A 13764-nucleotide genomic window follows, 5' to 3' on the forward strand; every position below is an offset into this window, starting at 1 on the left:
CACACACACACACACACACACACACACACACACACACACACACACACTTAGCTAATTACTTCAAATGTTTTTTAAAAGTATATTAAAAAGATGCCTTTTCATGTAGTATTTAAATATCTGTTACAGGTTTCCGAGGCGGACTTGAACAGATGGCCTTATATTACCAAAACTTTTATATTCTAGTTGTTTTTTGTACCTTTTTGCATACAAGCTAAACGTTTGTGCTTCCCGTGCAGTCTGAGACTCGGCACAGGTTTTAGAGAATGGAGTCGAACATGAACTAGGAAGCCGGGCTCTGCCCAAGATGAAAGCCAGGACTCCCCCGCACCCCACGTCCAAGGACAGGCGGGTGTGAGGGTGCTGTCACACCCCTCCCCCCACGCACAGCCTGGACGGGATGTCTCCAAGCTCTTGTTCTCCTCAGCGTCTTGACAGGCGTACACATTGACATGTAGGAATATTTTTTAACAAAAGTTTCACAGTAAGCTAGTCTTCCCCTCTGCTTTCTCCAAAGCTTACTGAGCCTGAGGCTCAGAGGCCCGGCCAGGAACACACCTCTTCCACAGGCTTACAGCTTAAGGCTTTTCCAGGCACCTCGAAGCATCAGGGTGGGCAGTCAGACTAGAGGAAGGCCGGGAAAAGCACCGTTGTCCTGCCCAGGCAGGGCAGGTCTGAAACTGCATTAATTCTTTATAGAAATGTGAACACTGAATTTATTTTAAAAAATAAAAAAATTTAAAAAACGAAACATTTTAAAAAAAATCAAAAAAAGAAAAAATAGAAAAAAAAAACCACAGAAAACAACTTATATGTATATAGGTTTTGAAGGGAGTGAAATGAATGCGTTTTTTCTTTTTCTTCTGGGATTCTTTTTATCTTTTTGGCTTGGCTGGCTGGTGTGTAGAGAAGATTTGAGATGGTACCCTATTCTAATCAAAAGTGAAGTTTTATAGTGGGACCAGACATTACTAAGCCCATTTCCCCACCACCACCAACCCCAATTCTGCTGCGTGCAAAGTTCTTTTCCTGCTGTCAAGGCAGAACCCCTGGTATCCTGTGAGGATGCTGCCAGTCTGGGACCCCTGCCAGCAGCAGGCATCAGATGTGTTTGGCACCAGGGTGTGTAGCAGGCAGATAACCAGGATGACGCTTAAGTTTTGATAGCAAGAGTAGGTGGCTTCCTTGTCCCTGGACAGGACTAATTGTCACCATTCACCTTCAGACCAGGGGCTGGGACTCAGGAGCCAGGTATGAGAACCTACCCTTGTCCCCAACACCTTCCCCCATCCCCCAGCCTCATGATGGTGCTACCTAAGAAAGTCTTCCCCACACCCCTTGCTAGCCCTGTCAGCGGCCAGACTTGGAGGAGGATCCGACAGGAGGGTGTAACTGTGAGATAAAAATGTCTTGGTTGTACCTGTTTGTGGCTTAGCTTTGTATTTAAATAGCAAACAAAAAAGGAAATAAACTTGAAACATTTGTCATCATAAAAGCAAAAAAAAATTATTAAAATATTTATTGCCAGGCAAGGCCACGTATGCGTTGTTGTTTTTAATAAGGTGGAGTTGGAATAAGACAGGCAGCAGAGCTGGCTGGCTCAGCCTGTAAAGGTTCCGCCCACCAGGCTTGACTACCTGAGTTTGACCCCATGGGACCTGCATACATGGAGCCGGTTCCTATAAATTATGTTTACCTTTATGCATATAAATAGGAAGGCTGAGATCTGGCTTTCTGCAGAGTGGACTTTGAGGTCTGTTCCAGGGAGCCAGAATTCAAGCACGGTTTTAGAACCAGGCCCCTGATTAACTTACATAAAAGGGGTGAGACTTAGGGCTCTTGGGAAGCTTAGTGCTGGGTAATGAAGAGCATGTACCAGATACCCTGAAAGGTATTTTGCCAGGATTTAAGTCTCACGTGTCCCGGGCCCGCCTAAAACTGCTCCTATTCCTACATCTATCTCCCTAGTGCTGGGATCACAGGTGCCCGTGCCCACACAGGCTCCATTGTCACACTGTCATTTTGTTTTTTTTTTTTTTTTTTTTCCCCTTGAGACAGGGATTCTCTGTATAGCCCTGACTGACCTGCAGTTCACTCTAGACCAGGCTGAATTCTAACTCAGATCTGCCTGTATCTGCCTCCCTAGTGCTGGTATAAAAGCTGTGCACTAGCACACCAGCTATAGATTAGGCTCGTGAGGTAATTGTCTAAGCATCACCTGGTCCTAGAGCTGCACCTCTGTCCCAGTCATGTCATGCCAACTAGCTTTGCTATTTCAGTACTTGTGACCTGTTGGGGCTAGAAGGCTTAGAGCCTGCAGGTCTGTCAAATAGGAACAGCCTGCCTGTTGCCCTCAAGGGGCATTCTCACATCATCCTTTGTAGAGGATTCTGTGCTCTGTTGGTCATGTTTCAGTGTCGTCCTGCCCAGCACCGATGCCGTAGGGGTACTACAGGCAGATTTGGTAAACCGATACTGAAAAAGCCTTGGACTAGTGCTCTGCACACAGTAATCAATGCAGAGATCCTTAAGAGTGAAAACCAGAGTTTCAAACCAAGTGCTCCAGCTGGTGAATGCTTGCAAGTTCCATAGTTTACGCTGGATGTGGATGGATGGCTGTATAAAATCGCCAGCTGCCACGCCTAGTTCCAGAACTCGGGAGGCAGAGGCAGGTACTTCTTTGAGTGTGAGTCCAACCTGGTGTACATGAGCTTGCAGGACAGCCAGGGGTACACACACCGGCTGTATAAGCCTGGACATCTGCTGGTTGTGGCGCATGCCCCTTTGATCCCAGTACTTGGGAGGCAGAGGCAGCTACCTGAGTTTCAAGCCAGCCAGGGCTACATAAGGCAGGGCTTGGACAGGCAGATGAGGCAAGAGACTGAAGAATTACCCAGAAGCCCCAGAGCCAGCAGCCCTGCCTCAAGATTTCCAGAAGTCCAGAACTGACTCTCAAAAGCTGTCCTCTGAGGACTGGCAAGCTGGCTCAGTGGTTAAGAGCACTGACTACTGCACTTCCTAAGGACCCAGGTTCAATTCCCAGCACCCACACGGCAACTAACAGTCTGTAACTCCAGTCCTAGGGGAACCTGACATCTAATGTTTTGCTTGCTTTAGTTTGAAAAAAAAAAAAAAGAAGTGCTTTATTTGCACTAATCTTGACCTCAAAAGGCTTGGGTCCCCTATGAGTCAGATCATTGGCATTTACTTCAGTCTGCAGGGATTTAGCCTCCCTGCCTGCCACCTCACTTGGGTTCAAAGGAGTACACACGAGCTGTATGCCCACAGGCACCTGCACCATCTTAACTCAAACCACTCTGAAACAAGAATAGAAACTATCAAAGTCCACTTTAATACAAAAGTCATGTAGAGAAGGGTGCATGAGAAGGATCAAGTATTCACCAAATATCAGTGAAGTCACTTCTGTATTTTCCCACTTTTTTGTCTCTCCCTGCCATGTGTTAAAAACCGGATTATCATTGAGCAGGCTGCAGACCAGAGGCCTCCCTGCATGTGTGGAGGAAGAATGTGGCCATGCTCTGTTCCTTTGCTTTCTGGAGTCTTTCATGTTGTCACACCGGCCAAAGCTTGGTGGCTGTCCAGTTCTGTCCCCAGGGAAAAGGTGGGCCATGAGAACATCTTCCTTTGCTTTGAGGGAGAAATGAGTGAACAGGCCCAAGGCACACACACTACAGAAAGATGGTTCCTGAAGGCATCTTGGCAATTGTCAAGTACAGAGGGTCACTACCTTAGCGGTGGCCTTCAATCTAGGTATGCTTCCCCGACCGGAAAGAGAACCTGGGTGAAGGGAAAGAAAGAGAGCATGGTAAAAGACAGTCTTGCAGGCTGTGGCCTCAGATCCACTCAAATGCCTGTGTGATGTTAAAGAGGGTACAGGCACTTGTCCCAGCCTGATCCCTGGGCCCTACGGGTTGGAAGAAGAGAATCTACTTTAATACACTGTCTGACCTTTACACATCTGCTGTGCCATGGGCACCCATAAACAACCCCAATACATACATTGAATTACAAATAAATCTGTCAGCCAGGCAGTGGTGGCACATACCTTTAATCCCAGCACTCGGGAGGCAGAGGCAGAGGCAGGCAGATGGATCGCTGAGTTCAAGGCCAGCCTGGACTACAGAGCTGGACTGCGGAGTTCCAGGACAGCCAAGGCTACTGAGAAACCCAGTATCAAAAACCAAAAGACTGGGTACAACCTAAGCGATGGATGAGTACACACACCTGCCCCCCTGCTGCCCTGCTGCCCTACACTGCTGCCCTGGTCCATTCCCACAGGGCACAGAGCCCTTCCCTGTATCCCCACTTTTCCAGACAAAGACAAGAATCCTTACTCTGACCTATTTACTCAGAAAGTCACCTGTGCCCCCATTCCTTCCTTCCACCAGTTTAGTGAGCTTACCTGATGTGAATCTGCAGCCTCAAGGCCAGGCATTTCACTTTTGCTACCTTTGGCTCAAATAAATACCAGTGAATTGGCTCAAAGAATTCCCAAAGGGGAGACTGAAAGAAACCAGTGGTTTCTGCCCTTAGAAGCTCCCCTTGGACTGGGATATCCCCCAGGCTCCCCAGACAACTGACCTCACTGTGACCGCTCCAGCTTAGAGCCCCACATGCTCCCCCAACATGCTCCCCTCTCAGAGAGAAAGGGACCCCCTGCTGGGTGCAGCGGTAGGTGGGCAACATCTGTAATCTCAGCACTTGGGTGGTAGAGGCAGGAGGATCAGGAGTTCAAGGCCAGCCTAGGCAACTTTTGGTGAGAGTCTGTCTCAAAAAAAATTTTTTTAATACAAAACAAAAAGAGCAGGGAATACAGCTCATTGGTACAGTATGCTATTAAAAAGTGTGATAAAAGCCCACACTTTAAATCAGAACACTCCACTCGGGAAGCAGAGCGAGTTGGACTTGTGTGAGTTTGAGGCCAGCCTAGTCTATATACCAAGTTCCAGGACAGTGTACACAGACATAACCTGTCTCAAAAAGATTTTTTTTTTTTTAATGTAGGAGATGGCAACTAAGAGATATTCAACACACACACACAAGTCTTCCCCAAATGAGTGACCACAAATTGGCTTTGCAATGCCCATGGGCAACCCTGAAATCATTATATATATTTATACACATACATATATTATACACAAGTAAATATTATGGGCTGGGCAGGTTGTATTTATATATTTGTGTGAGTGTGTGTGTGCACACATGTGTGACATGGAAAGGGTCAAAGGGAAGAAAGGAAAGAGATAAAGGATGTATATATATATATATATATATATATATATATATATATATATATATATAGTTTTTTGGAAATTCTCTTAAATTTATTTTATGTATATGAGGGCTCTATCTGCATGTACACCTGCATGCCAGAAGAGGGCATCAGATCCCAGTAGAGATGGTTGTGAGCCACCATGCCATTGCTGGGAATTGAACCAAGGATTTCTGGAAGAACAGACAGTGCTCTTAACCTCTGAGCCCTTAAAGATTTCTGCTCCTACAAACAACCCCTCATCCATATTCCTGTTAAGTAACCCCAATAAAACTCATGGTTCACCAAGGTGGGCTTGGTGGTGCTGTATTTTGGTCTGGACATGTGTGTTGTGTCTCCCCAGGAAAAGTTTTGTCACACAACACTGCCCTAACTGCTTCCGATGATAAACTGTTAGATAAAAGTGGTAGTAAATTAAACCCTTTCTTCCCCAAGTTACTTTGGCTCAGGAGTTTCATCCCTTAGTTAGAAGCCCTAAGACACCCTGTCAGAACAGAAGAGCAAAATGTGCTCTTTACTGCCCAGCCAGCTCTCCAGCCCCAGCTCTCCTCCTTTTCATTTAAGAGAAGTTCCTGAGAGATAGATTCTCTTTGGCATACCAAGTTATGTAGTGGGAAGTTTTGGTGTCTTTAAAAACTCAGTTATGTTATCGTAAACATGTTTTATTTTAATCCCAGGTGTGGGATATAGGGCTGATTCAGACTGTCCACAGCAGCAAATGATTTACCTCGTGAGAGCTCTGAGAGGCGCTCTTTGCCAGCTGCAGATAGTTTAATCTGAGGACTCTAGAGAGGGAATAAATGCCAGAGCCCAGAGAGAAAGGGGGCTCTGAGAAAGGCGGCTGCTGGTGCCTCCCTCCCCCCAGCTCCTGGTTGCTGTTGTTGCAGTTTGATAAGAAGTTGGTGATAGCCAGACACAGAGATTGGACTTGCCCCAAGGAACCAAGGACCCTGAGCAGCAGGAAGTAGTTCAAGAGAACTACAGCCCCTCTCCCCACCAATCTGCTTTCTCTCCTACCTAGTGTTGGGGTGTTGGAAGGGGTTGGGGTGGAAGAAGGAGGAAGAGGCATAAGAAATGTAATAAAATAGTTTTTAAAAGTATGCTAAGCCGGGCATGATGGCACAGGACTCGACTGTAATCCCAGCACTCAAGCAGGCAGAGGCAGGTAGATTTTTTTAAGTTTGAGGGAGAAAGAGAAAGAAAGAAAAGAAAGAGAAAGAGAGAGAGAAAAGAAAAAGAAAGAAAGAGAAAGAAAAGAAAGAATGAAAGAAAGAAAAGTGCACACTGAGAAAGCTGCCAGCAGCAGGTCCTCCTACCCTGGCACCACCATTACCAGGAGGGTCACTAGACCCTGCTGTGTTGTCGCCCTTGAGCTCAAGATGGTTACTAAGTGCTGAGTGGTGTACAGGCAGAGTGTGTACACAGCCTGGCTTCACAGAGACAACCAGCTGACTCACCAGATCTCGGAGACTGGACACGGTGGGAGGCAAAACACTTTATCAGAACAGCATGCAATTGAAAACGCACTTTTTTTTTTTTTTTTTTTTTTTTTTTTTTGGTTTTTCAAGACAGGGTTTCTTTATGTAACAGAGCCCTGATTGTCCTGGAACTCACTTTGTAGAGCAGGCTGGCTTTGCACTCACAGAGAATGACCTGCCTCTGCCTCCCAAGTACTATGATTAAAGGTGTATAGCACCATGCCCGGCTGAAAATGCACTATTTCTGGAATATTCCATTTAATATTTTTGGACCCTGGTTGACCATAGACAGGTAAAACCCTGGAAAGTTAACTTAGGAATGATTAGAATGCTATTAACATTATGGTTTAAAGTGATTGTGTCAGAGAGATTCTTATCCGATGAGCACACTCCTGGCCACACCTTGCCAGGATGTGTCCAGTGTTTAGACTTCCTCCTAGCATTGTTTACAGTTATAACTAAGTAGCATAAAACGTTCTTACTGGTTGCAACCAAACCCCAAGAGAGAGAAGAACCTCCCCATCCTGGGGCTGGCCAGCCTCCCCCTCAGCTCACAGCATCTCCTGGTCATGATCTAACAGTGATGGGGCATCCAGGTGACTCACAGCTTCTTCATGATGGTCCACTCCTCCTTCTCGCCGTTGCCCATGGTAACTGCAGCGTTCTTCTCCCTTCTTCCCGCTGGAGCGTCTCTGGGTGGAAGAAGGCCACTGGAAGAATGGAGAGCAGGGTAAGTCAGTAGCTGTACCGTGGATCTCTTTCCACCCCTGATGGCAAAATAAATCAATTAAGGTATTGGGTTTTGTTTGTCTGTGTTTTGGTTTTTCAAGGCAGGGTTTCTCTGTGTCCTGGCCTCTCCTTATAGACCAGGCTGGCCTTGGACTCACAGAGATCCACAGAGATCTGCCTCCCCGAGTGCTGGGATGCAGGAGTGTGGTGTCATGCCACACCCAGCTAAAATAAAGTATCTGTTTTGTGTTTTGAGACAAAGTCTAACAATGTAGACCACATCTCTAACTTGTAGAGACTAGCCTGCCTCTGTCCCTTGAGTGCTGGTATTAAAAAGGTGTTCTATCAAACCTGACACTGTTGTTTTGAACGACAATCTCACTATACAGCCCAGGCTGCCTTGAACTCATGATCGTTCAGACTCACATTGGGATTACAGGTATGCATGACCACACATGTATGAAATGTTTGTAGATAAAGGGTCTCATGTCATACAGGCTTGCCTATGAGTTTATGATCCTCCTGCCTCCACTTCTGGAATGCCAGGCTTGCAGGCATGGGCAACCACACATAGCCTGGATTTCCTTCCTCCCCTCCCCCCAAAGCCAGGGTTGCTCTGTGCATCCCTGGCTGTCCTGGGGCTTGGCTCTGTGGACCCGACTGGCCTCTATCTCCCAAATGCTGGGATTAAATGCACGTGGCACCATCGCCTAGCTAGGTTTTCCCGCTAGGCTATCAAGGACCTTTGATACTAAGAGCCCAAACTGGAGAGCTGCGCAGCTGTGCCCTTGGTGCCTGGCACATAGGTGGTGTTCAGTAAGCTGGCGTGGCACACAGGAGCCAGTGTGGAATGCGGGAATGCGGGGCGCATCCTGGCTGCGGCAGGGGCCCACCTCCTGTAGCACTGCAGCTCCTCCTGCACCAGCAGCAGCTGCGACTTGAGCTTGTTGCGCTCCTGCAGCACCTCCCTCAGCTCCTGCAGAGTGAAGCGGGGCCGGTTGGGGTCTGTCAGATCCACCACCATTTTGTCCGGTCCAAGGTTCACCTGAAAGACAACATGCCGACAGGATCAAGTCACCACACCGGGCCACACCGGTCCCCGAAGGGGAAGGTCAGCTCTGTGGCTCCCAGGGGCCCTCTGAGTTTTGGTAAAGTACCATTCCCTAAGGGGAGACCCAGGGCTCATCAGAGAAGCTGAGGCCAGGACTGGAGGAGAGAAAATTTGACCAAAGAGTTCATTGCATTAACTGAGGAATGGAGATGGTTAAAATGAAAGGTTGAAGGTCCACTACTGCTCAACGCTGAGAAGAACTTGAATATCAAAATGACAGATAGCAAGAATGGGCGGGGACGAATCGATGGAAATCAGAGTAGAGGGCAGGTGAGATGGCTCTGCAGTTCTGGGGGCTGGAGGGATGGCTCAGTGGTTAAGAGCACTGCCTCATCTTTCAAAGGACCTAGGTTCAATTCCCGGCACCCACATGGCAGCTCACAACTGTCCGTAACCCCAGTTCTAGGTGATCTGACACATAAAATAAAATTAAAACGAATGATTTGGGGTTGGGAAGTTAGCTCAGTGGATCGCTTGCCTAGCAAGCGCAAGGCCCTGGGTTTGGTCCTCAGCTCTGGGAGAAAAATAAATAAAAATTTAAAAAGAAAAAAAAAAGATTGAGTCGTTCTTACAGGGGACCCAGATTTGGTTCCTAGCACTCACACAGCTGCCCACAACCGTTCATCACGTTAGTTCCAATAGGATCCAACACCTCCTTCCGGCCTCCGAAGGCATGAAGCACACACACATGGTGCACACTCATACATGCAGGCAAGGCACCCATACATATGAAAGAAAAATAAACACATTTAAAAGGAAGAAGATGCTGAGCACCACATGCCTGTCTCACATGGGTGAAGAGAGTGGGGGGAGGGGATGTCTTGTCCCCAACACCCAATATTGGACCACATAGTCACAAGATACAATGTATTATGTAACAGGAAAATCCATGTGACTCCCACGGGGACAGGGTCACACTGCTGTGGCTGTATTCCTAATGTCATGGTTACATTCCGTTGCCTCGGCTGAAGATAAGAGCTTACACACAATGCATGCTATTTGAGTTGACAGACTCCCTCAGTGGCGCGTTAGTGTACGCTCAGTTCAGAATTCTCACCACTGATAACAAGACAGCGGAATTTTCCCAAGTTCACTGAAAAACAAAGACATTCTTAATAGAATGCTGACTCAGAACTCCCCAGCCTCTCCCTGGGTGGCTTAAAGGCACGAGGGATATGTTTACCGATCCTGAATCCAGAGAATAAAACAAAAATAAAGCCAGGCGTGGTGGCACAAACCTTTGATCTCTGATCTCAGGTGCAAAGGCAGGTGCATCTCTGTGAATTGAAGGCCAGCCTGGTCTACATAAGGAGTTCAGAGGTGCCAGAAACACACAGAGACCCTGCCTCAAAAAAAAAAAAAAAAAATGGGGAGGGGGTATTAAGAGAGCAGAGTGCTTTGTATACCACTAGCCCTATCTAGAGGATTTTAAAAAAAAATTTAAAAAGCCAGTTATCTTTAGGAGAAAGGGTTACTTGTTTTTGATACAGGGTCTTACTCTGTAAATCAGGTTAGCCTCATGGAGACCCACCTGCCTCTACTTCCTGAATACTGGGATTAAAGGTGTGTGCCACCATGCCTGGCAGTTTTTAGTCTTTCTGTTTTCTTTGTTTATTTCCTTGCTTGGCGTTTGGGCTTTTAAGACCAGATCTCAGTATGTAGACCTGGCTGATCTCACAGTTCTGGTAATCCTCCTGATGCCACCTCCTGACTGCTGGACTGACTGACACGCAGTACCAAGTCCAGAGAAGCTTTTCTCATTCTGGATGAGTCCAACTTTCCGCTACATTGCAGGAAAGTCAGAGCAACAGCGTGGCAAACAGATGATGGCAAAAACAAAGGAAAAACACGGCCACATGTTACTCTGTAAGTGGATAGAGAGAAGGGATCACTTTAAAAGCTTGCCAGGGAGGAGAGGTAGGTAGGGAAGAGAAGTGGGGAGGAGGGTTGTTTTTTCAGGGAAGTACCTTCATACCATCTGAATTTTAAAAAATAAAAGGAAAAGGAAGCGAGGAGGGAAGGGGAGAAAAACCGCATGAAGTTGGGTGTGCCGGCTCATACATGTCATGCCAGCACTTGGGAAGTAGAGGCAGGAGTATCAGGAGTCCGAGGCCAGCCTTAGCTACATAGTGGGTCCAAGGACAGTCTAAGCTACATGAGATCCTGTCACAAAGAAGAGAGAGGATTTGGTGACATGAATTGCCTCCAGTAGGTCAATGCATAGAGACAGAAAATAAGCTGGGCACAGCCTAGGTGATACAATGAGACAACTTAAAAAAAAAAAAAAAATTAAGCCTCAGCCAGTAAAGGGATTTGCCGCCAAGCCTAAAATTGTGTTTGATCCTCAGATCCCACAAGGTCGAAAGAGAATCCACTCCAGAGAGCTGTCCTCCATACGTACATCCGAAACCCCAGCCCCCAACACACAATAAAATAAATAAACAAATAGTAAGTGAATGAACTTGGTGCCACTCAACACAGAAAAGGAGGGCTGGGGAAGCCACTCAATGGTGGAGCGCATACCTGGTGTGAACCAGGCCCTGAGGTCTATCCCCACCAGGGTAAAGCTAACAACAACAATAAAATTAACTTCAAGCTGGGCATTGAAGTGACCCACGCCTTTAATCCCAGCACTTGGGAGGCAGATCTCTGAGGTAGAGGCCAACCTGGTCTACAGAGAAACCCTGTGTCTCAAAAAAAAAAAAAAAAAATAATCAAGAAACAGGCAGGGGTGGTGGCATCCACCTTTAAAATCGGCCCTTAGAGAAGTGGCTCCGTGGTTTAGCGCTCTGGTTGCTCTTGCAGAGGATCGAGGTCAGGTTCCCTGAACCCACGTGGTGGCATACAGCCATAAACCACCCCAGTCCCAGCCGAGCTAACAGTCATGGACATGGTGCATATATATGCAGACAAAATATTCATATACAGAAAGTAAAATGACTAAACCTAAAACATGGTTTTTTTGAGTAAACAAAGAAAATCTGCGGTACTCTGAGAGCCAGAAGCAGGCAGAATTCTATGAGTTTGAGGCCAGCCTGGTCTACACAGTACGACTTTGTCTCAAAAATAAATAAAAAAGATTAAAAAAAAAAAAGATTTAGTTTTTATGTATTTGAGCACTCTATCTGCACGTACACCTGCAGGCCAGAAGAGGGCAGCAGATCACATTATAGATGGTTGTGATCAACCATGTGATTGCTGGAATTTGAACTCAGGACCTCTGGAAGAGCAGACAGTACTCTTCTGCCCTGGAAAATAATTTTCATGTTACATGTATTTGACTACAAGTAAAAATAACTTAAAAATCATCAAAAAGTAATTAAAAAGGACACAATATCTATCTATCTATCTATCTATCTATCTATCTATCTATCTAATCTATCTATCTATCTATTTTTATTTTGGTTTTCCAAGACAGGGCTTCTCTGTATAACAGGTCCCTGGCTGTCCTGGACTCGATTTGTAGACCAGGCTGGCCTTGAACTTACAGAGATTTGCCTACCTCTGCCTCCTGAGTGCTGGGATTAAAAGTGTGTGCCCCTAAACCCTGCTTTTTAAAAAAAAAAAAAAAACAAAAAAAAAAACCACAATATTTTGGGAGGGTAGGATTGGGAGGGAAAGAGGGAGTGGGATACAGCAGGGATACAAAGTTAACAAACTAAAGAACACAATATTTTAATTATCTGTGGACTCTGTTTTTCTTTCTTTTCTTTTCTTTTCTTTTCTTTTCTTTTCTTTTCTTTTCTTTTCTTTTTTTCTTTGTGGAGGCAGAGTCTTGCCATATAGCCCAGGCTGGCCAAAAACTCCCTAGGGTCTTGCCTTAGCCTCCAAGCTGGTATGACAGGCATGTGTCACCACATCCGGCCCCCCCTCCCCCAACACACACAGCATGCATTTAAGGAAGAAAATACTCTATTTCTTCTGGTGTCTGTGACACTTGTCTCCTCTGGGGGAAAGCGCTGGGCCCCATGCAAACCACAGTTCCCAGGCCACAGTGGAGCTTCCTGCATTTCCCCACTCCTGAAGACCAAGTGCACCGTAGAGTAGGAAGATGGCTGAGCAACCCAGGCAGGTCAAGGACTTAAACTTTTCTTGAATCTCCAAGGCCAGGCTAAGACAGAGGCTCTCGGTCCTCAGCCAGGATGGATACGGAAGCAGGGTTCCTGCACATACAGTCATCACCGCAACTTAGAAGCTGGTGACACATGCCAGCAGCAACGGTTCGCACCCTGGATTCTGACTCTCAGAAAGACCTCGGCAGAAGGATTGCCATGAGTTCAAAGCCAGCCTGAGCTATGGAGCAAGGCCTTGCCTTAAATGATACAAAAGAAGAAAGCAGTGAACGAGTGAAAGAAGTGCTGGTGAGCAGCTGAGCTGCTGTTCAGATTGAGCAAGGTCCTGGATTCCACCCTCAGCCTCGCAAATAAACGCATTTACCACTCAAAAAAATGAGTCCAGGAAACATATGTCTGTGTATCTCGAGAGCATGTGTGCGTGTCGTTAGAGGAAGTCCTTTCTTAGAATTTTTGTTTTGTTTAAACTGGGCATAGTGGCTCATGCTTGTATTCCAAGTACCATGGTTGCTTAGGTAGGAGGGTATCTGTGAGTTTGAGGCTAGTCTACGCCACTATTACAGGCCAGTACGGGCTACTCTGTGAGATTCTGCTTTCAAAAAGAGAGAGAGAAAGTGATTCCGAAATTGCTAACACTCGAAGCCATGGCTGGAGGTCAAAGTCAAAGGTGCAGGTGGGATGGACTAGAGAGAGGGCTCAGAAGTTAACGCTGCTTGCCCACAAGCTTGAGGCAATGAATTTGGTCCCCAGAACTGGCATGGTGCAAGGAGAAAATCACCTTACAAACTTGTCCTTTGAAACACACATTGAGGCACACAGGAACACACCAATAATATTCAGAATTTTTTTTTTTTAAAAGAAAGTAAGTTGCACATGATGGTGGCGCGTGCCCTTAATCCCAGCAGTCTCTCTGTGACTTCGAGGTTAGCCTGGTCTCCAGAGCGAGTTCCAGGGCAGCCAGGGCTACACCGAGAAACCCTGTCGTGGAAAAGGAAAGGAAAGGAAAGGAAGAAAGAAGAAAAGAAAAGGAAAGGAAGAAAGGAAAGGAAAGGAAAGGAAAGGAAAGGAAAGGAAAGGAAAGGA

General features: G+C 46.5%; 1 protein-coding gene across 2 annotated transcripts in view; it reads right to left on the bottom strand.

Moving 5' to 3' along the window:
• Positions 1-3328: 3328 nt before the first annotated feature.
• Positions 3329-13764, bottom strand: part of Rilpl2 (Rab interacting lysosomal protein like 2) — an 11424-nt gene continuing 988 nt past the window's right edge. For both annotated transcript variants that reach the window (XM_055605800.1, XM_055605799.1), the window contains 3 exons: positions 8391-8542; positions 7374-7478; positions 3329-3795 (listed from right to left, as the gene is read on the bottom strand). In XM_055605800.1, coding sequence (XP_055461775.1) covers positions 3765-3795; positions 7374-7478; positions 8391-8542 — 288 coding nt within the window. In that variant the 3' untranslated portion in view covers positions 3329-3764. The remainder of the gene's footprint in view (positions 3796-7373; positions 7479-8390; positions 8543-13764) is intronic.

The sequence above is a fragment of the Psammomys obesus genome, unplaced genomic scaffold (genome assembly GCF_907164565.1).
Source record: "Psammomys obesus unplaced genomic scaffold, mPsaObe1.curated_primary_1811, whole genome shotgun sequence".
In the NCBI taxonomy this organism is placed as follows: Eukaryota; Metazoa; Chordata; class Mammalia; order Rodentia; family Muridae; genus Psammomys; species Psammomys obesus.